Source organism: Oncorhynchus keta, chromosome 1, assembly GCF_023373465.1.
Source record: "Oncorhynchus keta strain PuntledgeMale-10-30-2019 chromosome 1, Oket_V2, whole genome shotgun sequence".
Lineage (NCBI taxonomy): Eukaryota > Metazoa > Chordata > Actinopteri > Salmoniformes > Salmonidae > Oncorhynchus > Oncorhynchus keta.
This window is the reverse complement of record NC_068421.1, coordinates 66,445,553-66,472,643: the sequence shown is the minus strand read 5'-3', so window position 1 is coordinate 66,472,643 and position 27,091 is coordinate 66,445,553. Positions and strand designations below refer to the sequence as shown.

Genomic DNA, 27,091 nt, shown 5'->3' with positions numbered 1-27,091 from the left:
GATATATATATACACAACCTGGGAACCCTGCCAACATTTCTGATGCTGATTTACTACCGCTGTGCCCGGCATGAACATGATTCAATACTGAGCGATGATCATCATGTGTGCTGTGCGGCGCTCTGTTCTTCGTATGAAACAGATGCTCTGTCATTTAGGTGCTAGGCTCCGGTCCACTGGGTCCAGGCCTCATTTATCTATCCCATCTACTGTATGTCACAACAGAACTGTCAAACTCTGTGTCCAAGATGCACCTCACCTCCACATTCACATCTGGCTAGACTTCAGTTGATTGGCCCATACAGCAGACATACCAACATATACTGTATACTGTGACTCAGACTGAGTCTAGCAACAATAAAGAGCAATGGACTGGACAATTTGATAAGTATTTTCATATTTTTAATAGTCTAACCCATATTCATCTCTTTTAGATTCGAATGACTATGAAGAACATACTTCAAATATGTATGGAAACCCTGTGCATACACGTTTTGTAAATTCTCAATTTGGTAGCCATGCCAACGCAGTTGAAAGACTGCGGGTTAAGTGGGTATGGTCGTCTGGATATTCCCTCTATCCCTTCTCACTTAACGCCCCCCGACTCTACCTCTCTGTTAAAAGGGGGGGGGGATGAAACAGGTCTTCACACAGCATATGAAATGAAGAGGGCTCATTAGTCCAGGGTCCACAGGGCTGAAGACTAGAGGAATGGACCGACTGACTGGAGGAGGAAAAAGCCTTAATGGATTCATTTCCTAAGAACCTAAAACCTCCTCACTGCCTCCAAACTGACAGCCAAATGGAGTCAGGTTACAGAAGAAACACAAACATTGATTTAAATGTATAAAGAAAAATGAAGCAAAAATCATGCTGTGCAGTAACATTTAACATTTTCAAAGGTTGAGCGGAAGTTTAAAAGCTGGCATTTGCACAAATAAATATATAACTGTCGATGGACGAGCATATAAATAATGAAATGGCAAAAACCGCTTAGCAAACTGCTTTGAAATTATCCACTTGGACAAACATCTATGCAGCCAAGATATGAGATTGCACAAAGGCAGAGTATTGAAGGGATGCTGTTGTGATAACACCTCTGAACCAGATTAATCAGCGGCTGATTGTGGAGCTGGAGAATGACAAGCCAGCCTGCCTTCTTATGTCCTAGTCTCTCTCTCTCTCTCTCTCTCTCTCTCTCTCTCTCTCTCTCTCTCTCTCTCTCTCTCTCTCTCTCTCTCTCTCTCTCTCTCTCTCTCTCTCTCTCTCTCTCTCTCTCTCTCTCTCTCTCTCTCTCTCTCTCTCTCTCTCTCTCTCTCTCTCTCTCTCTCTCTCTCTCTCTCTCTCTCTCTCTCTCTCTCTCTCTCTCTCTCTCTAGTCTATGCTGTGCTTTAGTACTTTTTCATTTCCATTATAATGAGGCATTGACAAACAGAGAAGAAATCCAGCCATTTGCACTCAAGGTCAGCTCTGCTTTCATTGTGTTCATACAGCTTGTGATGATCTGAGCTTCAGCATTCCCCTTCCTGTCCAACTGGCTCAAAAAGCAAGGTGTGTCTCCTTACCTTTGTGGGTGCTGTAGAGTGCAGCGAAGGTGACCACAAAGAAGGTGGTGGAGTATTTGCCAGCGTTGACCAGGTGGGGGAAAGCTCGCTTGGTGTCTCGGTACCGACGGAGGCACTGCACGAAACGGAACCAAGCAGGCAGACACTGGATAATGGCACGTAGACCGTAGGAGTAACTGTGGCATGTGTAATCACCTATTGGGAATGGGGGAGAAAATTACACTTTAACAACCAAAACATTCAAACATTTATCAAACACAGCCATATTTTCATGATGTATATGGTTTTGGTATCAACCATTCTTATAGCTTGACCTTTTGAACTGTTCTGTTAGAATGGAATGGGTTTGTTGGACTCACTGAGAGACAGCTCAAGGTCATTTGTGGACTAGCTAGCTGTAGTCCCAGTGCTTTGACTCATTGCCATACACCCACATTGATCTTTGTGGGCTATACTCAGCCTTGTCTCAGGATGGTAAGTTGGTGGCCAAGATGCAGCAGCACTCTCTACATCACTGGGGCCGAGCTTCCTGCCATCCAAGACCTCTATAACAGGCGGTGTCAGAGGAAGGCCCTAAAAATGGTCAAAGTCTCCAGGCACATACGCTGCTTCTACTGTTTACTATCTGTCACTTTAGTCCTCGTTATATGTACATATCTACCTCAATTACCTCGTACCCCTGCATATCCACTCTGTACTGGTACCCTGTTTATGTAGCCAAGTTATCATTACTAACTTTTATTTTTACATGTTTATTTCTCTATTTCCTTTCTCTCTGCATTGTTGGGACCCTAAGGGCCCACTAAGGGCCCATAAGCATTTCACTGTTAGTCTACACCTGTTGTTTACGAAGCTTGTGACAAATACATTTTGATTTGACTCTCTGAGTGGACAGCTAATCAACATGAGAGTCACACTGCTGGACACAAACATTTCCATTCAATTACCTCGCTGCTGATTTTTCAGGCCACAGCAGGGGGCTGCAAATTACTGAGGAGAACCATTTTCCAGACAAACAGACACAGTCAGACTTGCAGACAGAGACAGGCAGACAGAAAGACAGACAGACAGATCCCACTGAATATTGACTGGAGTCAGAGAGAGCTAAACCATTCCACCTTAGTACATGTCTCCTAAACAAAACTGTTATAGATGAGTTTGAACAGAGCTGCTGAACCAGCATGATATATAGGTTTGGGTTACATACATTCAGCTGTTCCTTCACTGCATACCTGACATGACAGTTCTGCACTTACAGAGCAACGGTAGGTACTCATTATGGTCTAACTCACTGTTGAACATGGGCAGGAGGCCTTTGCGGTCGGTCCATTTGAGCTCAAAGCTGTAGAAGCAGATGAGATACTCCAGGTCCATCAGTACAATCACCAGAGAGTTGAGCTGGTCGGCCAGCCAGAAGTCTGCAAACTCCACGCGATGGAACGGCGCCGTGAACACACGGAACTGGGAGACAGACAGACAGAGTTAGTAGTCCCATACAAGACACAGGAGATCTGATTAAATACATATGCTTCACTGAAGGGGTGCAATGTGTGTTGGAATAGTCTGAGGTTAAGATAACATTGACAGCTCTTCTGTCTACAGTACACCTCTGCATACTAATGCCACTAGAACTCCCATGCTTGTCTCACAATAAGCCATTTAAGACATTACAAATAAACAAAGAGAAGGGACACACATGTAAAGACCTGGGCTACAACCATGTATAAGAGACTTGAACACTGAGGAAGCTCATTGTCATGCAGCAAATGAGGCTGTAATGTACAGGGTATTATAAACTGGGTGGATTGATCCCTGAATCCAAATTGGCTCACAGCCGTGGTGTATCAGACCGTATACCACAGGTATGACAAAACATTTATTTTTACTGCTATAATTATGTTGGTAACCAGTTTATAATATCAATAAGGCACCTTAGGGGTTTGTGGTATATTGCCAATATACCACGTTAAGGACTGTATCCAGGCACTCCGTGTTGTGTTGTGCATATGAACAGCCCTTAGCCGTGGTATATTGGCTATATACCGCACCCCCTCGGGCCTTGTTGCTTAATTAGAGTAGTGGAAGACGAGAGGGCAGAGCAGAACAGGAAGCTACTCTCCAAATGAGCTGGGACATGTTGAGGTCATGAGCCCTGCAACAGCCAGCAGTCCTAGTATCTCCCTACAGTAAATGGACTGCTGGATACCTATGGAAAGCCTGATGAGGCTCGAGCTGGATTGTGTCAACCTGTCACTAATTTAACAGAGCTATTGCCACACCAGCAATAGTTTGCCCCTCACTGAGAGGTACTGCTTAGGTAGGTATATATGGGCTCACATTCTGTGAATGGCTGGTGAAGTAATAGACCATATTTTTTTCCACTTCTATATTTTATTACACCTTTATTTAACCAGGTAGGCCAGTAGAGGACAACTTCTCATTTACAACTGCGACCTGGCCAAGATAAAGCAAAACAATGTGACAAAAACAACAACACAGAGTTATACATAGACAAACGTACAGTCAATAACACAACACAAAAGAAAAATAGAAAAATCTATGTACAGTGTGTGCAAATGTAGAAGAGTAGGGAGGTAGGCAATAAATAGGCCCTAGAGGTGAAAATAATTACAATTTAGCATTAATACTGGAGTGATAGATGTGCAGATGATGATGTGCAAGTAGAGATACTGGGGTGCAAAAGAGCAAGAGGGTAAGTAATAATATGGGGATGAGGTAGTTGGGTGTGCTATTTACAGATTGCTTTCTACAGATACAGTGATCGGTAAGCTGCTCAGACAGCTGATGCTTGAAGATAGAGAGGGATAAGATAAGACTTGATTTGCAGACAAATTATATTTTTGCTGACACAGTAGTCAATCCGACACTCCACACATGCACAGACATGACGGTCTGGGACCAGCACAGGATCAACTGCATGGCCATGCCCCTGGAGAAGTCTGATTTAATATAGCCTAATATGATTGGGTTTACTAGTGCTTTGGGTATGGTTTCTGTTGGGACTGGATCATGTTATCACGGGTCTGCGAATGAGACTGTGGGTGAATGGGAATAATACTCTCCCCCTCTTGCCTCCAGGGTGCTACACAGCCTCACTACGCAGCCTGACCGAGTCCCAGATTGTTTCAGTTGCAAATGTCAAACAGTATTGATTCATCCTGTTATGTATGCGAGTTAATGAAAGATTTCTACCTGGCAATATATGCCGTTATTGATCTCCACACCATCTCCATACACATAAATTATAGACATTGAGAAGATAAACCTTCCTCAAAATGTATTCATTGTGTAAACAAACACACCAGGCAATCTGTCTCGATTTGTTCTCTCATTATGTGTTTGTCCTCAGGTTAGTTCCTGTGTTCAGTGTGGGTGTGTGGCTCTCTAGGATGCTGCACAGGCCCCAATGGAGCCCAATCAAAGCTGGAGAGGGCTGTGGAATGGCTCAGAGGGCTGGGAAACTAAGGGATGGGGAGGATTGGAGGAGCAGCATACTGATGGATCCATCCCTGTAATGATTGCACAGTCACAGCCGCCACATCCCCCAGGGACCCGCCTGCATTCTATTATCCCTCACCCCACTGGCCTCTGTCTCACACACACACTGAATCCTCCTACCTCCCATCCCCATCCCCCTAGCCAGCAAACATCAGACAAGTCAAAGACAAGCTGAATACAACAAAACACAATACAGTAGGAGAAAGATATCAAATACAGTGTTGTACAAACAAACACCAGTTGAGTCGGGTTTCATTATACTGATATCATTGCATCATTATAATACAGTAGTCCCAGTGGAGAAGGAGCTCACCAGCAGTTTGAGCAGCCAGAAGCGGGACTTGTAGTAGCCAGTCTTGAAGGGGTTGATGAGGAAGAGGAGCATGAAGCCGTAGAGGATGAGGGGGTTGACCTGCATGGGCAGCATGGTGTACTCAGAGTACAGACAGGACAGGATGCTCATACACCACAGCACCCCCAGGAACCCTGCAATCTAGGGAAGAATTCAATAGATAAAACAATCAAACACGCAATAGATTTTTTATTCAACTACCTTTATAACACTTTATATAATTTGTCCTTGGCAATATGATCAGAAAGAAACATAGTGCATGTCTTCAGATTAGTATTATTGTTGAAATGTTTAATTTCCCTTATTCAGCACATTCTCTCTCTGGTGGTCACACTAGATCATTTTCTCTCTGTGGTGGTCACACTACATCATTCTCTCTCTCTCTGGTGGTCACACTAGATCATTCTCTCTCTCTGGTGGTCACACTAGATCATTCTCTCTCTCTGGTGGTCACACTAGATCATTATCTCTCTCTGGTGGTCACACTAGATCATTTTCTCTCTGTGGTGGTCACACTACATCATTCTCTCTCTCTCTGGTGGTCACACTAGATCATTCTCTCTCTCTGGTGGTCACACTAGATCATTCTCTCTCTCTGGTGGTCACACTAGATCATTCTCTCTCTCTGGTGGTCACACTAGATCATTCTCTCTCTCTGGTGGTCACACTAGATCATTCTCTCTCTGGTGGTCACACTAGATCATTCTCTCTCTCTGGTGGTCACACTAGATCATTCTCTCTCTCTGGTGGTCACACTAGATCATTCTCTCTCTCTGGTGGTCACACTAGATCATTCTCTCTCTCTCTGGTGGTCACACTAGATCATTCTCTCTCTGGTGGTCACACTAGATCATTCTCTCTCTCTGGTGGTCACACTAGATCATTCTCTCTCTCTGGTGGTCACACTAGATCATTCTCTCTCTCTGGTGGTCACTAGATCATTCTCTCTCTCTGGTGGTCACACTAGATCATTCTCTCCCTCTGGTGGTCACACTAGATCATTCTCTCTCTCTGGTGGTCACACTAGATCATTCTCTCTCTCTGGTGGTCACACTAGATCATTCTCTCTCTCTGGTGGTCACACTAGATCATTCTCTCTCTCTGGTGGTCACACTAGATCATTCTCTCTCTCTGGTGGTCACACTAGATCATTCTCTCTCTCTCTGGTGGTCACACTAGATCATTCTCTCTCTCTGGTGGTCACACTAGATCATTCTCTCTCTCTGGTGGTCACACTAGATCATTCTCTCTCTCTGGTGGTCACACTAGATCATTCTCTCTCTCTGGTGGTCACACTAGATCATTCTCTCTCTGGTGGTCACACTAGATCATTCTCTCTCTCTGGTGGTCACACTAGATCATTCTCTCTCTGGTGGTCACACTCTGGTGGTCACACTAGATCATTCTCTCTCTGGTGGTCACACTGGTGGTCACACATTCTAGATCATTCTCTCTCTGGTGGTCACACTAGATCATTCTCTCTGGTGGTCACTAGACTCATTCTCTCTCTGGTGGTCACACTAGATCATTCTCTCCTCTGGTGGTCACTAGATCATTCTCTCTCTGGTGGTCACACTAGATCATTCTCTCCTCTGGTGGTCACTAGATCATTCTCTCTCTCTGGTGGTCACTAGATCATTCTCCCTCTGGTGGTCACTAGATCATTCTCTCTCTCTGGTGGTCACACTAGATCATTCTCCCTCTGGTGGTCACACTAGATCATTCTCTCTCTCTGGTGGTCACACTAGATCATTCTCCCTCTGGTGGTCACTAGATCATTCTCTCTCTCTGGTGGTCACACTAGATCATTCTCCCTCTGGTGGTCACTAGATCATTCTCTCTCTCTGGTGGTCACACTAGATCATTCTCCCTCTGGTGGTCACACTAGATCATTCTCTCTCTCTGGTGGTCACACTAGATCATTCTCTCTGGTGGTCACTCTGTGGTGGTCACACTAGATCATTCTCCTCTGGTGGTCACACTAGATCATTCTCTCTCTCTGGTGGTCACACTAGATCATTCTCTCTCTCTGGTGGTCACACTAGATCATTCTCTCCCTCTGGTGGTCACACTAGATCATTCTCTCTCTGGTGGTCACACTAGATCATTCTCTCTCTCTGGTGGTCACACTAGATCATTCTCTCCCTCTGGTGGTCACACTAGATCATTCTCTCTCTCTGGTGGTCACACTAGATCATTCTCTCTCTCTGGTGGTCACTAGATCATTCTCTCTCTGGTGGTCAGATCATTCTCTCTCTCTGGTGGTCACACTAGATCATTCTCTCTCTCTGGTGGTCACACTAGATCATTCTCTCTGGTGGTCACACTCATTCTCTGGTGGTCACACTAGATCATTCTCTCTCTCTGGTGGTCACACTAGATCATTCTCTCTCTCTGGTGGTCACACTAGATCATTCTCTCTCTCTTCTCTCTCTCTGGTGGTCACACTAGATCATTCTCTCTCTCTGGTGGTCACACTAGATCATTCTCTCCTCTGGTGGTCACACTAGATCATTCTCTCCCTCTGGTGGTCACACTAGATCATTCTCTCCCTCTGGTGGTCACACTAGATCATTCTCTCTCTGGTGGTCACACTAGATCATTCTCTCTCTCTGGTGGTCACACTAGATCATTCTCTCTCTCTGGTGGTCATCATTCTCACACTAGATCATTCTCTCTCTGGTGGTCACACTAGATCATTCTCTCCTCTGGTGGTCACACTAGATCATTCTCTCTCTCTGGTGGTCACACTAGATCATTCTCTCCTCTGGTGGTCACACTAGATCATTCTCTCTCTGGTGGTCACACTAGATCATTCTCTCTCACACTAGATCATTCTGGTGGTCACACTAGATCATTCTCTCTCTGGGTGGTCACACTAGATCATTCTCTCCTCTGGTGGTCACACTAGATCATTCTCTCTCTCTGGTGGTCACACTAGATCATTCTCTCTCTCTGGTGGTCACACTAGATCATTCTCTCTCTCTGGTGGTCACACTAGATCATTCTCTCCCTCTGGTGGTCACACTAGATCATTCTCTCTCTCTGGTGGTCACACTAGATCATTCTCTCTCTCTGGTGGTCACACTAGATCATTCTCTCTCTCTGGTGGTCACACTAGATCATTCTCTCTCTCTGGTGGTCACACTAGATCATTCTCTCTCTCTGGTGGTCACACTAGATCATTCTCTCTCTCTGGTGGTCACACTAGATCATTCTCTCTCTCTGGTGGTCACACTAGATCATTCTCTCCCTCTGGTGGTCACTAGATCATTCTCTCTCTCTGGTGGTCACACTAGATCATTCTCTCTGTGGTGGTCACACTAGATCATTCTCCCTCTGGTGGTCACTAGATCATTCTCTCTCTCTGGTGGTCACACTAGATCATTCTCCCTCTGGTGGTCACTAGATCATTCTCTCTCTCTGGTGGTCACACTAGATCATTCTCCCTCTGGTGGTCACTAGATCATTCTCTCTCTCTGGTGGTCACACTAGATCATTCTCCCTCTGGTGGTCACTAGATCATTCTCTCTCTCTGGTGGTCACACTAGATCATTCTCCCTCTGGTGGTCACTAGATCATTCTCTCTCTCTGGTGGTCACACTAGATCATTCTCTCTCTGGTGGTCACACTAGATCATTCTCTCTCTCTGGTGGTCACACTAGATCATTCTCTCCCTCTGGTGGTCACACTAGATCATTCTCTCTCTCTGGTGGTCACACTAGATCATTCTCTCTGGTGGTCACACTAGATCATTCTCTCCCTCTGGTGGTCACACTAGATCATTCTCTCTCTCTGGTGGTCACACTAGATCATTCTCTCTCTCTGGTGGTCACACTAGATCATTCTCTCCCTCTGGTGGTCACACTAGATCATTCTCTCTGTGGTGGTCACACTAGATCATTCTCTCCCTCTGGTGGTCACACTAGATCATTCTCTCTCTCTGGTGGTCACACTAGATCATTCTCTCTCTCTCTGGTGGTCACTAGATCATTCTCTCTCTGGTGGTCACACTAGATAGTTCTCTCTCTCTGGTGGTCACACTAGATCATTCTCTCTCTCTGGTGGTCACACTAGATCATTCTCTCCCTCTGGTGGTCACACTAGATCATTCTCTCTCTCTGGTGGTCACACTAGATCATTCTCTCTCTCTCTGGTGGTCACTAGATCATTCTCTCTCTGGTGGTCACACTAGATCATTCTCTCTCTCTGGTGGTCACACTAGATCATTCTCTCCCTCTGGTGGTCACACTAGATCATTCTCTCCCTCTGGTGGTCACTAGATCATTCTCTCTGTGGTGGTCACACTAGATCATTCTCTCTGTGGTGGTCACACTAGATCATTCTCTCTCTCTGGTGGTCACACTAGATCATTCTCTCTCTCTGGTGGTCACACTAGATCATTCTCTCCGGTGGTCACTCTGGTGGTCACACTAGATCATTCTCTCCCTCTGGTGGTCACACTAGATCATTCTCTCTCTGGTGGTCACACTAGATCATTCTCTCTCTCTGGTGGTCACACTGATCATTCTCTCTCTGGTGGTCACACTAGATCATTCTCTCTCTCTGGTGGTCACACTAGATCATTATCTCTCTCTGGTGGTCACACTAGATCATTCTCTCCCTCTGGTGGTCACACTAGATCATTCTCTCTCTCTGGTGGTCACACTAGATCATTCTCTCCCTCTGGTGGTCACTCTCCTAGATCATTCTCTCTCTCTGGTGGTGGTCATTCTCACTCTGGTGGTCATTCATTCTCTCTCTCTGGTGGTCACACTAGATCATTCTCTCTCTCTGGTGGTCACACTAGATCATTCTCTCTCTCTGGTGGTCACACTAGATCATTCTCTCCCTCTGGTGGTCACACTAGATCATTCTCTCCCTCTGGTGGTCACACTAGATCATTCTCTCCCTCTGGTGGTCACACTAGATCATTCTCTCTCTCTGGTGGTCACACTAGATCATTCTCTCACTCTGGTGGTCACACTAGATCATTCTCTCCCTCTGGTGGTCACACTAGATCATTCTCTCTCTCTCTGGTGGTCACACTAGATCATTCTCTCTCTGGTGGTCACACTAGATCATTCTCTGGTGGTCACACTAGATCATCTGGTGGTCACACTAGATCATTCTCTCTCTCTGGTGGTCACACTAGATCATTCTCTCTCTGGTGGTCACACTAGATCATTCTCTCTCTGGTGGTCACACTAGATCATTCTCTCTCTGGTGGTCACACTAGATCATTCTCTCTCTCTGGTGGTCACACTAGATCATTCTCCCTCTGGTGGTCACTAGATCATTCTCTCTCTCTGGTGGTCACACTAGATCATTCTCCCTCTGGTGGTCACTAGATCATTCTCTCTCTCTGGTGGTCACACTAGATCATTCTCCCTCTGGTGGTCACACTAGATCATTCTCTCTCTCTGGTGGTCACACTAGATCATTCTCTCCCTCTGGTGGTCACACTAGATCATTCTCTCTCTCTGGTGGTCACACTAGATCATTCTCTCTCTCTGGTGGTCACACTAGATCATTCTCTCTCTGGTGGTCACACTAGATCATTCTCTCTCTCTGGTGGTCACACTAGATCATTCTCTCCCTCTGGTGGTCACACTAGATCATTCTCTCTCTCTGGTGGTCACACTAGATCATTCTCTCCCTCTGGTGGTCACACTAGATCATTCTCTCTCTGGTGGTCACTAGATCATTCTCTCTCTCTGGTGGTCACACTAGATCATTCTCTCTCTCTGGTGGTCACACTAGATCATTCTCTCCTCTGGTGGTCACACTAGATCATTCTCTCTCTCTGGTGGTCACACTAGATCATTCTCTCCTCTGGTGGTCACACTAGATCATTCTCTCTCTCTGGTGGTCACACTAGATCATTCTCTCCTCTGGTGGTCACACTAGATCATTCTCTCTCTCTGGTGGTCACACTAGACATTCTAGATCATTCTCTCTCTGGTGGTCACACTAGATCATTCTCTCCCTCTGGTGGTCACACTAGATCATTCTCTCCCTCTGGTGGTCACACTAGATCATTCTCTCCTCTGGTGGTCACACTAGATCATTCTCTCCTCTCTGGTGGTCACACTAGATCATTCTCTCTCTGGTGGTCACACTAGATCATTCTCTCTCTCTGGTGGTCACACTAGATCATTCTCTCTCTCTGGTGGTAGATCACTCTCTGGTGGTCACACTAGATCATTCTCTCCTCTGGTGGTCACACTAGATCATGGTGGTCACACTAGATCATTCTCTCTCTCTGGTGGTGATCATTCTCTCTCTGGTGGTCACACTAGATCATTCTCTCTCTCTGGTGGTCACTAGATCATTCTCTCTCTCTGGTGGTCACACTAGATCATTCTCTCTCTCTGGTGGTCACACTAGATCATTCTCTCCCTCTGGTGGTCACACTAGATCATTCTCTCCCTCTGGTGGTCACTAGATCATTCTCTCTGTGGTGGTCACACTAGATCATTCTCTCTCTGGTGGTCACACTAGATCATTCTCTCTCTCTGGTGGTCACACTAGATCATTCTCTCTCTCTGGTGGTCACACTAGATCATTCTCTCCCTCTGGTGGTCACACTAGATCATTCTCTCCCTCTGGTGGTCACACTAGATCATTCTCTCTCTCTGGTGGTCACACTAGATCATTCTCTCTCTCTGGTGGTCACACTAGATCATTCTCTCTCTCTGGTGGTCACACTAGATCATTCTCTCTCTCTCTGGTGGTCACACTAGATCATTCTCTCTCTCTGGTGGTCACACTAGATCATTCTCTCCCTCTGGTGGTCACACTAGATCATTCTCTCCCTCTGGTGGTCACACTAGATCATTCTCTCCCTCTGGTGGTCACACTAGATCATTCTCTCTCTCTGGTGGTCACACTAGATCATTCTCTCTCTCTGGTGGTCACACTTCTCTCCCTCTGATCATTCTTCTCTCTCTGGTGGTCACACTAGATCATTCTCTCTCATCTCTCTGGTGGTCACACTAGATCATTCTCTCTGGTGGTCACTCTGGTGGTCACACTAGATCATTCTCTCCCTCTGGTGGTCACACTAGATCATTCTCTCCCTCTGGTGGTCACACTAGATCATTCTCTCTCTCTGGTGGTCACACTAGATCATTCTCTCTCTCTGGTGGTCACACTAGATCATTCTCTCCCTCTGGTGGTCACACTAGATCATTCTCTCTCTCTGGTGGTCACACTAGATCATTCTCTCTCTCTGGTGGTCACACTAGATCATTCTCTCTCTCTGGTGGTCACACTAGATCATTCTCTCCCTCTGGTGGTCACACTAGATCATTCTCTCCCTCTGGTGGTCACACTAGATCATTCTCTCCCTCTGGTGGTCACTAGATCATTGTCTCTGTGGTGGTCACACTAGATCATTCTCTCTCTCTGGTGGTCACACTAGATCATTCTCTCTCTCTGGTGGTCACACTAGATCATTCTCTCTCTCTGGTGGTCACACTAGATCATTCTCTCCCTCTGGTGGTCACACTAGATCATTCTCTCTCTCTGGTGGTCACACTAGATCATTCTCTCTCTCTGGTGGTCACACTAGATCATTCTCTCTCTCTGGTGGTCACACTAGATCATTCTCTCACTCTGGTGGTCACACTAGATCATTCTCTCTCTGGTGGTCACACTAGATCATTCTCTCTCTCTCTGGTGGTCACACTAGATCATTCTCTCTCTCTGGTCACACTAGATCATGGTCACACACTAGATCATTCATTCTCTCTCTCTGGTGGTCACACTAGATCATTCTCTCTCTCTGGTGGTCACACTAGATCATTCTCTCTCTCTGGTGGTCACACTAGATCATTCTCTCTCTCTGGTGGTCACACTAGATCATTCTCTCTCTCTGGTGGTCACACTAGATCATTCTCTCTCTCTGGTGGTCACACTAGATCATTCTCTCCCTCTGGTGGTCACACAAGATCATTCTCTCTCTCTGGTGGTCACACTAGATCATTCTCTCTCTCTGGTGGTCACTAGATCATTCTCTCTCTCTGGTGGTCACACTAGATCATTCTCTCTCTCTGGTGGTCACACTAGATCATTCTCTCTCTCTCTGGTGGTCACACTAGATCATTCTCTCCCTCTGGTGGTCACACAGATCATTCTCTCTCTCTGGTGGTCACAGTAGATCATTCTCTCTCTCTGGTGGTCACACTAGATCATTCTCTCTCTCTGGTGGTCAAACAATATCATTCTCTCTATGTTGGTCACACTAGATCATTCTCTCTGTGGTGGTCACACTAGATCATTCTCTCTGTGGTGGTCACACCAGATCATTCTCTCTGTGGTGGTCACACTAGATCATTCTCTCTGTGGTGGTCACACGACATCATTCTCTCTGTGGTGGTCACACCAGATCATTCTCTCTGTGGTGGTCACACTAGATCATTCTCTCTGTGGTGGTCACACGAGATCATTCTCTCTGTGGTGGTCACACTAGATCATTCTCTCTGTGGTGGTCACACCAGATCATTCTCCCTCTGGTGGTCACACAAGATCATTCTCTCTCTCTGGTGGTCACACAAGATCATTCTCTCTGTGGTGGTCACACAATACCATTCTCTATCTGGTGGTCACACTAGATCATTCTCTCTCTCTGGTGGTCACACAAGATTATTCTCTCTCTGGTGGTCACACCAGATCATTCTCTCTGTGGTGGTCACACAATACCATTCTCTATCTGGTGGTCACACTAGATCATTCTCTCTCTGGTGGTCACACTAGATCGTTCTCTCTCTCTGGTGGTCACACAAGATTATTCTCTCTGTGGTGGTCACACCAGATCATTCTCTCTGTGGTGGTCACACAATACCATTCTCTATCTGGTGGTCAGACAAGACCATTCTCTATCTGGTGGTCACACTAGATCATTCTCTCTCTCTGGTGGTCACACAATACCATTCTCTATCTGGTTGTCAGACAAGACCATTCTCTATCTGGTGGTCACACTAGATCATTCTCTCTCTCTGGTGGTCTCCCAAGATTATTCTCTCTCTGGTGGTCACACAAGATTATTCTCTATCTGGTGGTCACACAAGACCATTCTCTCTGTGGTGGTCACACAATATCATTCTCTCTCTGGTGGTCACACAAGACCATTCTCTCTGTGGTGGTCAAACAATATCATTCTCTCTGTGGTGGTCAAACAATATCATTCTCTCTGTGGTGGTCAAACAATATCATTCTCTCTGTGGTGGTCAAACAATACCATTCTCTCTGTGGTGGTCAAACAATACCATTCTCTCTGTGGTGGTCAAACAATATCATTCTCTCTGTGGTGGTCAAACAATATCATTCTCTCTGTGGTGGTCAAACAATATCATTCTCTCTGTGGTGGTCAAACAATATCATTCTCTCTGTGGTGGTCACACAATATAATTTGTTCTCTCTATTATTACCAGTAGTTGTCTCAGTGTACTGTCTGGCTTGATTCTTGTTATTGTCCTTTTGTACCCCCTGGTTCTCCCCTCTCCCTTACCTCAAACAGGTGCTGGTGGGAGAGGTTGCTGCGAGGGTTCAGCTCAAAGATGAGCACGTGGTTGACCCCCGCCTGGCGCCAGCCGTACGTGTTAATGCCCAACAGGAAGAGGAACTCGATCAGCAGGAAGCCACCACGGTAGATACGCACCAGAGGCCACACGTTCTCATACCGGATGAGTACAGCACCTGCAAAATAATAATAGCAATTAAATAATCTAATTCTCCATCAAAATATCTGAGGCTACAGTCTTGTCATAAAATACAGTATGCACTACTAACTTGAGCTCCCCACTAATGGCAAGCCCCATATCCTGTGTATCTGTTAATCCCCCAGTAAAAAGGCCTTATTAGCATGGTTGTGTGTGAATGTACCACTGAGGATGAAGGAGATAGAGAGGACGATGAAGACCCCACAGTAGAGGCCAACGCGGAAGGTAGTCCAGGCTAGAGCAGGCTGCAGGAAGGAAAAGCAGAGAATGACAGAGATGAGCAATTACCAGTTACTAGGCCTGTGTGACTGCCAGTCTGCTCTGCTCTACTGTAATGTTGTCAGGCACACAGCTGCAGATCCACACTAGGCAGTTACTAGGCCTGTGTGACTGCCAGTCTTCTGTGCTCTACTGTAATGTTGTCAGGCACACAGCTGCAGATCCACACTAGGCAGTTACTAGGCCTGTGTGACTGCCAGTCTTCTCTGCTCTACTGTAATGTTGTCAGGCACACAGCTGCAGATCCACACTAGGCAGTTACTAGGCCTGTGTGACTGCCAGTCTGCTCTGCTCTACTGTAATGTTGTCAGGCACACAGCTGCAGATCCACACTAGGCAGTTACTAGGCCTGTGTGACTGCCAGTCTTCTCTGCTCTACTGTAATGTTGTCAGGCACACAGCTGCAGATCCACACTAGGCAGTTACTAGGCCTGTGTGACTGCCAGTCTTCTCTGCTCTACTGTAATGTTGTCAGGCACACAGCTGCAGATCCACACTAGGCAGTTACTAGGCCTGTGTGACTGCCAGTCTTCTCTGCTCTACTGTAATGTTGTCAGGCACACAGCTGCAGATCCACACTAGGCAGTTACTAGGCCTGTGTGACTGCCAGTCTTCTCTGCTCTACTGTAATGTTGTCAGGCACACAGCTGCAGATCCACACTAGGCATTTACTAGGCCTGTGTGACTGCCAGTCTTCTCTGCTCTACTGTAATGTTGTCAGGCACACAGCTGCAGATCCACACTAGGCAGTTACTAGGCCTGTGTGACTGCCAGTCTTCTCTGCTCTACTGTAATGTTGTCAGGCACACAGCTGCAGATCCACACTAGGCAGTTACTAGGCCTGTGTGACTGCCAGTCTTCTCTGCTCTACTGTAATGTTGTCAGGCACACAGCTGCAGATCCACACTAGGCAGTTACTAGGCCTGTGTGACTGCCAGTCTTCTCTGCTCTACTGTAATGTTGTCAGGCACACAGCTGCAGATCCACACTAGGCAGTTACTAGGCCTGTGTGACTGCCAGTCTTCTCTGCTCTACTGTAATGTTGTCAGGCACACAGCTGCAGATCCACACTAGGCAGTTACTAGGCCTGTGTGACTGCCAGTCTTCTCTGCTCTACTGTAATGTTCAGGCACACAGCTGCAGATCCACACTAGGCAGTTACTAGGCCTGTGTGACTGCCAGTCTTCTCTGCTCTACTGTAATGTTGTCAGGCACACAGCTGCAGATCCACACTAGGCAGTTACTAGGCCTGTGTGACTGCCAGTCTTCTCTGCTCTACTGTAATGTTGTCAGGCACACAGCTGCAGATCCACACTAGGCAGTTACTAGGCCTGTGTGACTGCCAGTCTTCTCTGCTCTACTGTAATGTTGTCAGGCACACAGCTGCAGATCCACACTAGGCAGTTACTAGGCCTGTGTGACTGCCAGTCTTCTCTGCTCTACTGTAATGTTGTCAGGCACACAGCTGCAGATCCACACTAGGCAGTTACTAGGCCTGTGTGACTGCCAGTCTTCTCTGCTCTACTGTAATGTTGTCAGGCACACAGCTGCAGATCCACACTAGGCAGTTACTAGGCCTGTGTGACTGCCAGTCTTCTGCTCTACTGTAATGTTGTCAGGCACACAGCTGCAGATCCACACTAGGCAGTTACTAGGCCTGTGTGACTGCCAGTCTTCTCTGCTCTACTGTAATGTTGTCAGGCACACAGCTGCAGATCCACACTAGGCAGTTACTAGGCCTGTGTGACTGCCAGTCTTCTCTGCTCTACTGTAATGTTCAGGCACACAGCTGCAGATCCACACTAGGCAGTTACTAGGCCTGTGTGACTGCCAGTCTTCTCTGCTCTACTGTAATGTTGTCAGGCACACAGCTGCAGATCCACACTAGGCAGTTACTAGGCCTGTGTGACTGCCAGTCTTCTCTGCTCTACTGTAATGTTGTCAGGCACACAGCTGCAGATCCACACTAGGCAGTTACTAGGCCTGTGTGACTGCCAGTCTTCTCTGCTCTACTGTAATGTTGTCAGGCACACAGCTGCAGATCCACACTAGGCAGTTACTAGGCCTGTGTGACTGCCAGTCTTCTCTGCTCTACTGTAATGTTGTCAGGCACACAGCTGCAGATCCACACTAGGCAGTTACTAGGCCTGTGTGACTGCCAGTCTTCTGCTCTACTGTAATGTTGTCAGGCACACAGCTGCAGATCCACACTAGGCAGTTACTAGGCCTGTGTGACTGCCAGTCTTCTGCTCTACTGTAATGTTGTCAGGCACACAGCTGCAGATCCACACTAGGCAGTTACTAGGCCTGTGTGACTGCCAGTCTTCTCTGCTCTACTGTAATGTTGTCAGGCACACAGCTGCAGATCCACACTAGGCAGTTACTAGGCCTGTGTGACTGCCAGTCTTCTCTGCTCTACTGTAATGTTGTCAGGCACACAGCTGCAGATCCACACTAGGCAGTTACTAATTCATTTAGCTTGACAGATAGACACACCTATCCAGGGAAGCTGAAGCCATTCACAGAATCCAGTTCACCTGTTCAATGCACCTTATAGGTAGTGTATTTACATTAACATGTGTTATCGTCAAGTACTTTTGTACGTGCTAAAAATACACTTCCTATAAATGTTCCCACAGGAGTCTGGACAAGCCATTTGGATCTGGCATAATTCAGGGTGGACATGACATTGATATCAATACAACTATAAATATGAAGGATAAATATGAAGGAGATGGATGGATGGATGGATGGATGGATGGATGGATGGATGGATGGATGGATGGATGGATGGATGTCTGTCTGTCTGTCTGTCTGTCTGTCTGTCTGTCTGTCTGTCTGTCTGTCTGTCTGTCTGTCTGTCTGTCTAAGCTCTTTTTCCAGTCTAGTATGGAGAGCCTCTTACAGGATCAATACTGTGGGGATGAATATGGTGTGTGTGTCACATACCTCTAATGTATACACACACAGCAGGAAGGACATGAAGAGTGGGAAGTGTGTCACTCTACCATACGACGTTTATGTTGATGAGATCCTGGCGCTGGCAGGGAATTATGGTGGGGATGATCTAATTGGTTAATTGTACACTAACTAACATACACCCTCTAGTAAACCTGTGGTGTCAGTCTCTCTCACCTGTGCTGCCCCCAGTGGAGGCACTCTCAGCCTCTTCATTGCCTTCTGACGGTCCCCTCCCTCCAGCTCTGTCGTCACCACAGCCTGACAAACACAACACACATGTCACTACTGTTCATCCAGGAACAAGTTCAAATCCAATACAACATATTAAAGAGCAAAAGTCAAACACCGGGATCCGATTTTGCCAGAATTAGCAATTTTGTGGTTAAAACAGATGATTGATAATGAATATCAACCTAAACAATGCTTTGACCTCCACAGTCAGGTGCTTCTGTTCCATACTTACCTCAGTCTCAGAAATGAGCTGGGTGATCTTCTTACAAGTGTAGAAGGGGGCCACCTCCACATGGGCCACGCGCCAGTCAGCCCCACGGGGAGTCTCCAGGATCTTATCATGCTTCTTCAGGATCTTACGGAAGCCTGTGAAGTTCAGATTCTGGGAGAAAGACAAATCGGGGGGTTAAGTCTGAACTGAGCAAGAGATGCAGAGAGGGAGAAGGAGACAACGATTAAACGGTTGAGAAAAACTGAACTGCTGAGATAAAGAGAGGAACAGAGAAGAAAGACACACCACTAGAGAGAGGTGGATGGAGAGGTAGTAAGATGCAGAGATATTTGCAGAAAGATGAGAGAGTGTAGATAGGCTGACTGTTTCACCTGGTAGTTCCGCATCAGGATGAGACTGAGGTAGTATCTAGGGGTAGTGTGTAGGGTTTAGGGTTAAGGTTACCAACTTGGTAGTTCTGCAGTAGGATGAGGTTGAGGAACTGCCTAGGAGTGGTGTGTAGGGTTTAGGGTACCAACCTGGTAGTTCTGCCTCCGGATGAGGAAGTACCTAGGTGTGGTGTGCAGGGTTTAGGGTACCAACCTGGTAGTTCTGCCTCCGGATGAGGAAGTACCTAAGGGTGGTGTGTAGAGTTTAGGGTACCAACCTGGTAGTTCTGCCTCCGGATGAGGAAGTACCTCGGGGTGGTGTGTAGGTGCCTCCGGAATGAGGAAGTACCTAGGGGTGGTGTGTAGGGTTTAGGGTACCAACCTGGTAGTTCTGCCTCCGGATGAGGAAGTACCTAGGGGTGGTGTGTAGGGTTTAGGGTACCAACATGGTAGTTCTGCCTCCGGATGAGGAAGTACCTCGGGGTGGTGTGTAGAGTTTAGGGTACCAACCTGGTAGTTCTGCCTCCGGATGAGGAAGTACCTAGGGGTGGTGTGTAGGGTTTAGGGTACCAACCTGGTAGTTCTGCCTCCGGATGAGGAAGTACCTAGGGAGGTGTGTAGGGTTTAGGGTACCAATCTGGTAGTTCTGCCTCCGGATGAGGAAGTACCTAGGGGTGGTGTGTAGGGTTTAGGGTACCAACCTGGTAGTTCTGCCTCCGGATGAGGAAGTACCTCGGGGTGGTGTGTAGGGTTTAGGGTACCAACCTGGTAGTTCTGCCTCCGGATGAGGAAGTACCTAGGGGTGGTGTGTAGGGTTAAGGGTACCAACCTGGTAGTTCTGCCTCCGGATGAGGAAGTACCTAGGGGTGGTGTGTAGGGTTTAGGGTACCAACCTGGTAGTTCTGCAGTAGGATGAGGCTGAGGTAGAACTCGGAGAAGGCCAGCTGTAGGTCCTTGATGTTGCGGTGTTTGCAGCGTTCCTCCTGGGACAGGTGGAACACTGTCTTGCGTTTCCGCAGACCTGGCGCATTGCTCTCACGCTGCGCATCCAGAGACGACTGCAGCTCATTCTGCAGGGTGGCAAAACGCCTCTGGGCTTCCGCAAGTTTCTCTGCATGAGGGAAGGAGATATGGAGAACAACCGAGTGAGCAACAGTGTCAGTATGACAAAGACAGATTTGATTTCACTCTGCTGATGTCTCGTGGAAATTTCTAGTGGTTTTGAGAGTAACTTCTACTGCACTGAGACTGTCAGAAACATTAGCTTGCATTAACAGCCCTGCAGTAAATCCAGCCAGAGGTAAACACACTTCTCCCTGCCCTCCTCTCCATTACGGAGAAGTGAAAAGAGGAGTATTAGGTTCTGCAGACGTGTAAATGCAGCCCTCGGCAGGCCCATTACCAGGGTCATGACAGGGTTCATTTCCCTCCTGAGAGAGACAGCAGCAGGGCAGGGGGGAACCTGAGTAGATCTGGAACATGGCCCTCATTCTCCCCCAGCCTCCCCATCCCAGTCCCACGAACACATTCCAGGACTGAACTCCTCGAGCCCGGCTTTGGCACATATCCTCCACTGTCACCTCCGCCTGTGTCTGCACTCTGCACCCCACCACATCCTATTCATAGGCCAAGGCTGGAGAGAGGGTTCTGCAATAGACCTCTTCAGTCCTGATTCACAACTAGACCGCCTGGTCAATGGCAGGGCAGAGAGGCCCTGCCTGCATGTGTTTGTGACAATGACGAAGCACCGTCTCATGTTCCCCACGGTCAATCAGTGAAGACAGGGGTGTTACGTTAGGTGCAGTGGGTTAATTGGTTACTTTAACGCTCAGTTGCAAACACAGCCTCGGAATTTCACAGTACTCGACTCACAGGAATGCCTGCTCTTTTGATGGCTAAAATTAGAGTAATCCCTCACAGGATAACAGTAGATTATGTCACTGACACTGTCTACCCTGTCCAGAGGGTCTCTATCTGCCGCTCTGCATGGATCAAGTCATGACTTAACATGAGGCGTGAGAAAGTCAAGACTCACACACTTGACCTAAATTGGAAGAAATGAAGCCTGGGTAGATTTGTGTGTACAGACAAAGGTGTCAGAATGGTATGCAGGCTGAAGAGACTAAAATAAGCCTTAACGTCTGAGCTTTGCCAGGATCAGCCACAGGTCAAATATTGTCTCTGGAGTCTATATCTGAGGATACATACAAATATTTTAGATATTGTGACAGCATTTAACAGAGACTGTGTTGTGCCTTGGTTTTTCTCACTGGCATAGAGTTAAATGTACTGCTCCAGGTTAACTTAAGGGGGTCGATGACCCCTTTCAGAAGAGGGAAGCTGCTTGCTACAGCTCTCTGCGGAGGCGACGACTCTCTTATGTAAAGCTCACACCTTGAACAAGACATGAAAAGAGGGAGATAACGATGTCTGTCCAACAAGATTCAGTAATTGCTTGTTTCATCCCAACATCCGGCTAGAAGGATATACAACACATCCAGGCGTAGAAAATGAGAGATTATGACGCTGCAGTCTGGAGTCCGAGAGTGAAGTGACTGACTGTGGCTGGGCTACAAGCCAGCCAAGAAGACCTAACACTGCGAAAAACAACATTTACTATAGATTTCCTTATAATCTGAATTGAGACAGATTTATTCTAGTAAAGCCAGATGTCTGGCCTTGATGTGGGGCGGCAGGTAGCCTAGTGGTTAAAGCGTTGGGCTAGTAACCAAAAGGTTGCAAGATTGAATCCCCGAGCTGACAAGGTAAAAATCTGTCGTTCTGCCCCTGAACAAGGCAGTTAAACACACCGTCATTGGGTGATAACCCACCTAGGCCGTCATTGAAAATTAGAATTTGTTCTTAACTGAATTGCCTAGTTAATTGAAGATAAAACAAATAAAATACTCAGACTCATTCTGCTGGATGTGCTTAATGAGCAACAGTGATGGGAAATCCTTGTTTTCAGGGAAGATAAAAACGAGGAGCAACAGGATGTTGATCAGAGTGCCAGTTCTCTTTGGCAGTCCAACCTGGTCTGAGTTTATTTCAACTTCTGGCAAAGCCTCAACTCTGAAGGGGATGGGAGGGGAGGTTTTAAGGAAAAGCAAATTAAAGTAGACACTAATGAATGCCCCTTTTCTATATTTTGTTGGCTTCCTGTCTAACTCGTACCATTACCAATAAAGTATGTACTCGTTGGTAATGGGATTCAGAATATATCAAATGTCCATGTTGCCAGGCAGCATCAACCCATTAAATACAGTTCTACAAAACATCACGTAGTTGGCACCCAAATAAAGGTTATCACTCAACATGACAACCGTATGTGCAAGAGGTCAAGTAAATTACTGGCTACTCCCATTGCACTGCAGGCATTAGTTATTATGGCATTATAAGTAACTACGAGTGGACAAACTGCAGATGCTCACAGAAAATCAAAGGGGTGGTCTAACTTAGTCAGAGAGACAAACTTGCATAGCATAGCATAGCATAGCATAGCATAGCATAGAATAGCATAGCATAGCATAGCATAGTAGCACTGCTCCATCAAATTAGCCTACCTGAATAAAATGTGTTGATCTTCAAAAGCTCCTTCTCACAATTCTGAAAAAACCTCTCCTCAAACTTGGCGTAGTATCTCTTGACAGTGTCTTCATCTGTAACTGGAGGGGGGAAAAAAGAGACGGAGAGAGAGAGAGAAAGGTCACGTTTCGAACAAAACATTCAACATAAAAACATTATTTAACCAATGAAAAACAATTAATGCACACATCATTATAGACATTTTCAAAATGTATGCATCTGGAAATGATTGACCTAGATGAATATGACCACAGCTTGGAGCTAAACAGGTAGCCTATCAGTTTGGCTTATGATTACATTCACATCCCTTTTCAAGATGATCCTCCTTCAACAAGCATCAATGCACTTAAACAATGCTTTCATTCAGACCAGGGTACCAAGAGAAACAAAACGGTTAAAAATGGCTTGATTGACAGTGTACTGTTCAGCCCAGAAAAGACACCAAAACGCCCCTGCCACTCTCGTTCCTCTGACGGTCATTAAATGTTGGGGACAAGCACAGTGGCACAGTTCTAAATAAGGATACATTTAATTTGTCCCTTCCCTTCCCTCTTCTGTCTTCTTACTTGGTGTTGCTCATCCAGTACACAGAGTAACCCAACACCCCTATGAGTTGCCTGGGGGACTCCTCCCCCTCTCTGCATCCCATGCTCCCCCCACCCCATCCCCATTAACCTTAGCCCAGCTTGGCCCACTGGCGTTCCAGTAAAGACAATAGCAGCCAAGAGGACCAGGGCCACAGGGCACTGTCCCAGCCACAGCTTAAAGTCTGACCACAGGTCCACAGCACAGGATCAACAGGCTATAGTTCTAATGATTTTATTTATAGTGACCACAAGTTCCAAAACCCATCCATCTATAACAGCTGGCAATATTTGACTGTGATCCTTAGAGTAGAGAGTCACAGTGTAAGAGATAGACCTCATCTCCTGGGACTGAGAAAGACAGAGACAAAGAGGACCTGCACACTGAGAGAATGTGCATCTTAATATCCTCTCTCTGCTACTAAAACATGCATTATTTTCAATGATTATCCATCACGATCACTCTCTTATCAATGTTAGCCTGGCCAGACTTGCTAGTTGACACCAGTACTGATGCATCATTGATGTTCTATCTAAATGCCACAGCCAGGGATACATCACACCATCCATCACACTATCTCTGCTAAATGTTTGTGCAAGAGTGGGGTTATAATAGAAATGTCAGCTAACCTATCATATGAAATGGCCCTTTAATGCAAGTTGAAACCTTTAGATGGAGAGGCATTCCATTCTGTTCTTAGTAAAAGCAAAAAGATGCCTAAGGCTGTGTAGGCTGTCAATATTCCTGCTCTATTCACCTGCATACAGAGAATCCAAGGAGAGACTGAGTGTTCAGTAAAAGGCTGTGAAAATGTTCCTTGGGGTCAGTGAGCCAGTCAAGCGATGTGCAGATTTATATACAAAATTAGAAACACATCTGTATATCAATAATTAGTGAATTGAATCATGTTCAGTGGTTGAAACTTCCTCATAAGGGACTTTATATGATGATTCACTCTGATAGTGCTGGGGAGATGTGTCCCCTTACTGCAGTTCAGACTAACCTCATGACAGAGGCATCTTGCAGTCCTCATTAAACATCAAAAACAACATCATCAATGAACAAAAATAAAACAACAGCAGCCATGCTCAACTGTTCAGAACTGAGACATAAAGAGAGATCAGAATGTGTGTGCTGTAAGACACAGCTGGCATCAGTGGGTCATAGCCAGTGTTAAGTGTAGGTCAGGAGTGTGTGAGTGCCTTACAGTGTACACCCACACACCTCATCCCCTCCTGTCTGGAATAGAAGAGAGGAGGATGAGAGGAGGATGAGAGGAGGATGAGAGGAGGATGAGAGGAGGATGAGAGGAGGAGGAGAGGAGAATGAGAGGAGGATGAGAGGCAGCAGCTAGCTATCTGCATGAGGAATGAGGGATGGAAGTTCACTCCCTCACTTCCTAATTCCATTGCAGTCACAACACACCTTGGACCAGGACATATCAATGGAGAGTTTAGCCATTTTACATCGTCTGGCTGGTTGCCAGTCCTCCCAGCACAGACTGGGATAAGTGTAGAGAACAAGCCTGTGAGAACAGGGCACTGCAATACCGCTGCAAAACCAGGTCAAATACAAGATCCCAAAGGAAGAGGTTATAGAACACTGGAACTAGTCTACATGACAACAACTGAGGGAGGAGGCAGATGAAGGAAGAAAGCGAAATAAGAGGGATGTGGACTTTGGATGAAATGATCAGAGATTATGTTATGAGAGGAAATGGAGGAGAGGAAAGCCTGGAGAGAAAGGTAGGTAGAGGGCCGTGGAGTGACCCCTCACCCCTATCTCCCCCGCTGAAGTTCTACTGACCCCTATCTCCCCCCGCTGACACTCTACTGACCCCTATCTCCCCCCGCTGACACTCTACTGACCCCTATCTCCCCCCGCTGACACTCTACTGACCCCTATCTCCCCCCCGCTGACACTCTACTGACCCCTCCCCCGCTGAAGATCTACTGACTCCTATCTCCCCCGCTCACTCTACCCCCTATCTCCCCCCGCTGACACTCTACTGACCCCTATCTCCCCCCCCCCCGACACTCTACTGACCCTATCTCCCCCGCTGACACTCTACTGACCCCTATCTCCCCTGCTGAAGATCTACTGACCCCTATCTCCCCCTGAAGATCTACTGAAGATCTACTGACCCCTATCTCCCCCTGACACTACTGAAGTTCTACTGACCCCTATCTCCCCCGCTGACACTCTACTGACCCCTATCTCCCCCCGCTGACACTCTACTGACCCCTATCTCCCCCTGCTGAAGATCTACTGACCCCTATCTCCCCCCGCTGAAGATCTACTGACTCCTATCTCCCCCCGCTGACGTTCTACTGACCCCTATCTCCCCCTCCCCCGCTGAACTCTACTGACCCCTCTCCCCCGCTACTGAAGATCTACTGACCCCTATCTCCCCCCGCTGAAGATCTACTGACTCCTATCTCCCCCGCTGAACTCTACTGACCCCTCTACTGCTGAAGTTCTACTGACCCTATCTCCCCCGCTGAAGCTCTACTGACCCCTATCTCCCCCCGCTGAAGATCTACTGACCCCTATCTCCCCCCGCTGAAGTTCTACTGACCCCTATCTCCCCCGCTGAAGTTCTACTGACTATCTCCCCGAAGCTCTACTGACCCCTATCTCCCCCCGCTGAAGTTCTACTGACCCCTATCTCCCCCCGCTGAAGCTCTATCCCCTCTCCCCCGCTGAAGCTCTACTGAACCCTATCTCCCCCCGCTGAAGTTCTACTGACCCCTATCTCCCCCCGCTGAAGCTCTACTGAGGAGGTCTGCTGGTCCCCAGGAGACTGTGTCTGTGTGTATTCGTGCACGTGTAGAAGTGTGTGTGCGCATGTGTGTGCGTGAGCATGTGTGGCGTGTGAGAACAAAGGAGCGAGAGGCAGCGCCGTCCCTGCAGCTACACATTGAGTATTCACCATGCCTCTGATGCAAAAACGTCTCTATAACCAACACTCTACCCTCATTTGCTTCACCTCAACCTTACTAAAATCTGCATGAATCAATATAATTAGGCTCACAGAGTTAGAGTAAAGTACAAACTGTCTGTGCTAATTTATTTTCAACAAAAACAAAGGACAGAAATAAACAGCTTAATTGCAGAGGAAAAAAATATGAGTTAAATCATAGACGGTATTTAGTGTGTTTATTCCCATTTATCAAAAATGTCTGTATTTATCTGAACTCAATGTCTTCTCTCCATCACTGTATGGAGCCTCATTATTGCACCACTGGCTGGTGATGAGACAGCCAAGCCCACTCATAGTCCAATGGTACCATCCTCCCCAGTGTCCCTCTGACAGGCAGCTCTGGAGGGCCTCTCCCTGAGCTCATTATCCTCAGAGTGGTACTGTGGCACAGCTAACAGCCAACATCCCTCAAGGCAACCAGTCCAGCCCACTACTGCCCCAAACAGCACTCTGCTACAAAGACCCAGAGCCACAGCAAACAGGCTGGGCCATACCAAAGCTGTCTCCACCAGCCGTCACTAAATGGCTTCCTGCAGCAGTATCTGCCCTAACATTACAGGGATAAGTGAGCGCTTAGGTGGATATGTGTGTGCGCGTAAGTGTGTGGTGCAGGCAGTAGGATGATGATGAAATGACTCCGAGGAGAGTAACAGTTTTGTCCCTGGGGGCTCTGTGTGAAGATGGATACTCTGGCCACCTCATCTTG

The 27,091-nt window shown here is 47.0% G+C and overlaps 1 protein-coding gene across 12 annotated transcripts in view; it reads right to left on the bottom strand.

The window, feature by feature from the left end:
• The window catches only part of LOC118381985 (xenotropic and polytropic retrovirus receptor 1 homolog), a 100,203-nt gene that overhangs the window by 13,813 nt on the left and 59,299 nt on the right, over positions 1–27,091 (bottom strand). For all 12 annotated transcript variants that reach the window (XM_052458150.1, XM_052458161.1, XM_052458181.1 and 9 more), the window contains exons 3-11: positions 22,796–22,897; positions 20,126–20,343; positions 18,865–19,014; positions 18,576–18,659; positions 15,325–15,406; positions 14,951–15,138; positions 5,398–5,577; positions 2,858–3,026; positions 1,566–1,760 (exon numbers count right to left, since the gene is read on the bottom strand). In XM_052458150.1, coding sequence (XP_052314110.1) covers positions 1,566–1,760; positions 2,858–3,026; positions 5,398–5,577; positions 14,951–15,138; positions 15,325–15,406; positions 18,576–18,659; positions 18,865–19,014; positions 20,126–20,343; positions 22,796–22,897 — 1,368 coding nt within the window. The remainder of the gene's footprint in view (positions 1–1,565; positions 1,761–2,857; positions 3,027–5,397; positions 5,578–14,950; positions 15,139–15,324; positions 15,407–18,575; positions 18,660–18,864; positions 19,015–20,125; positions 20,344–22,795; positions 22,898–27,091) is intronic.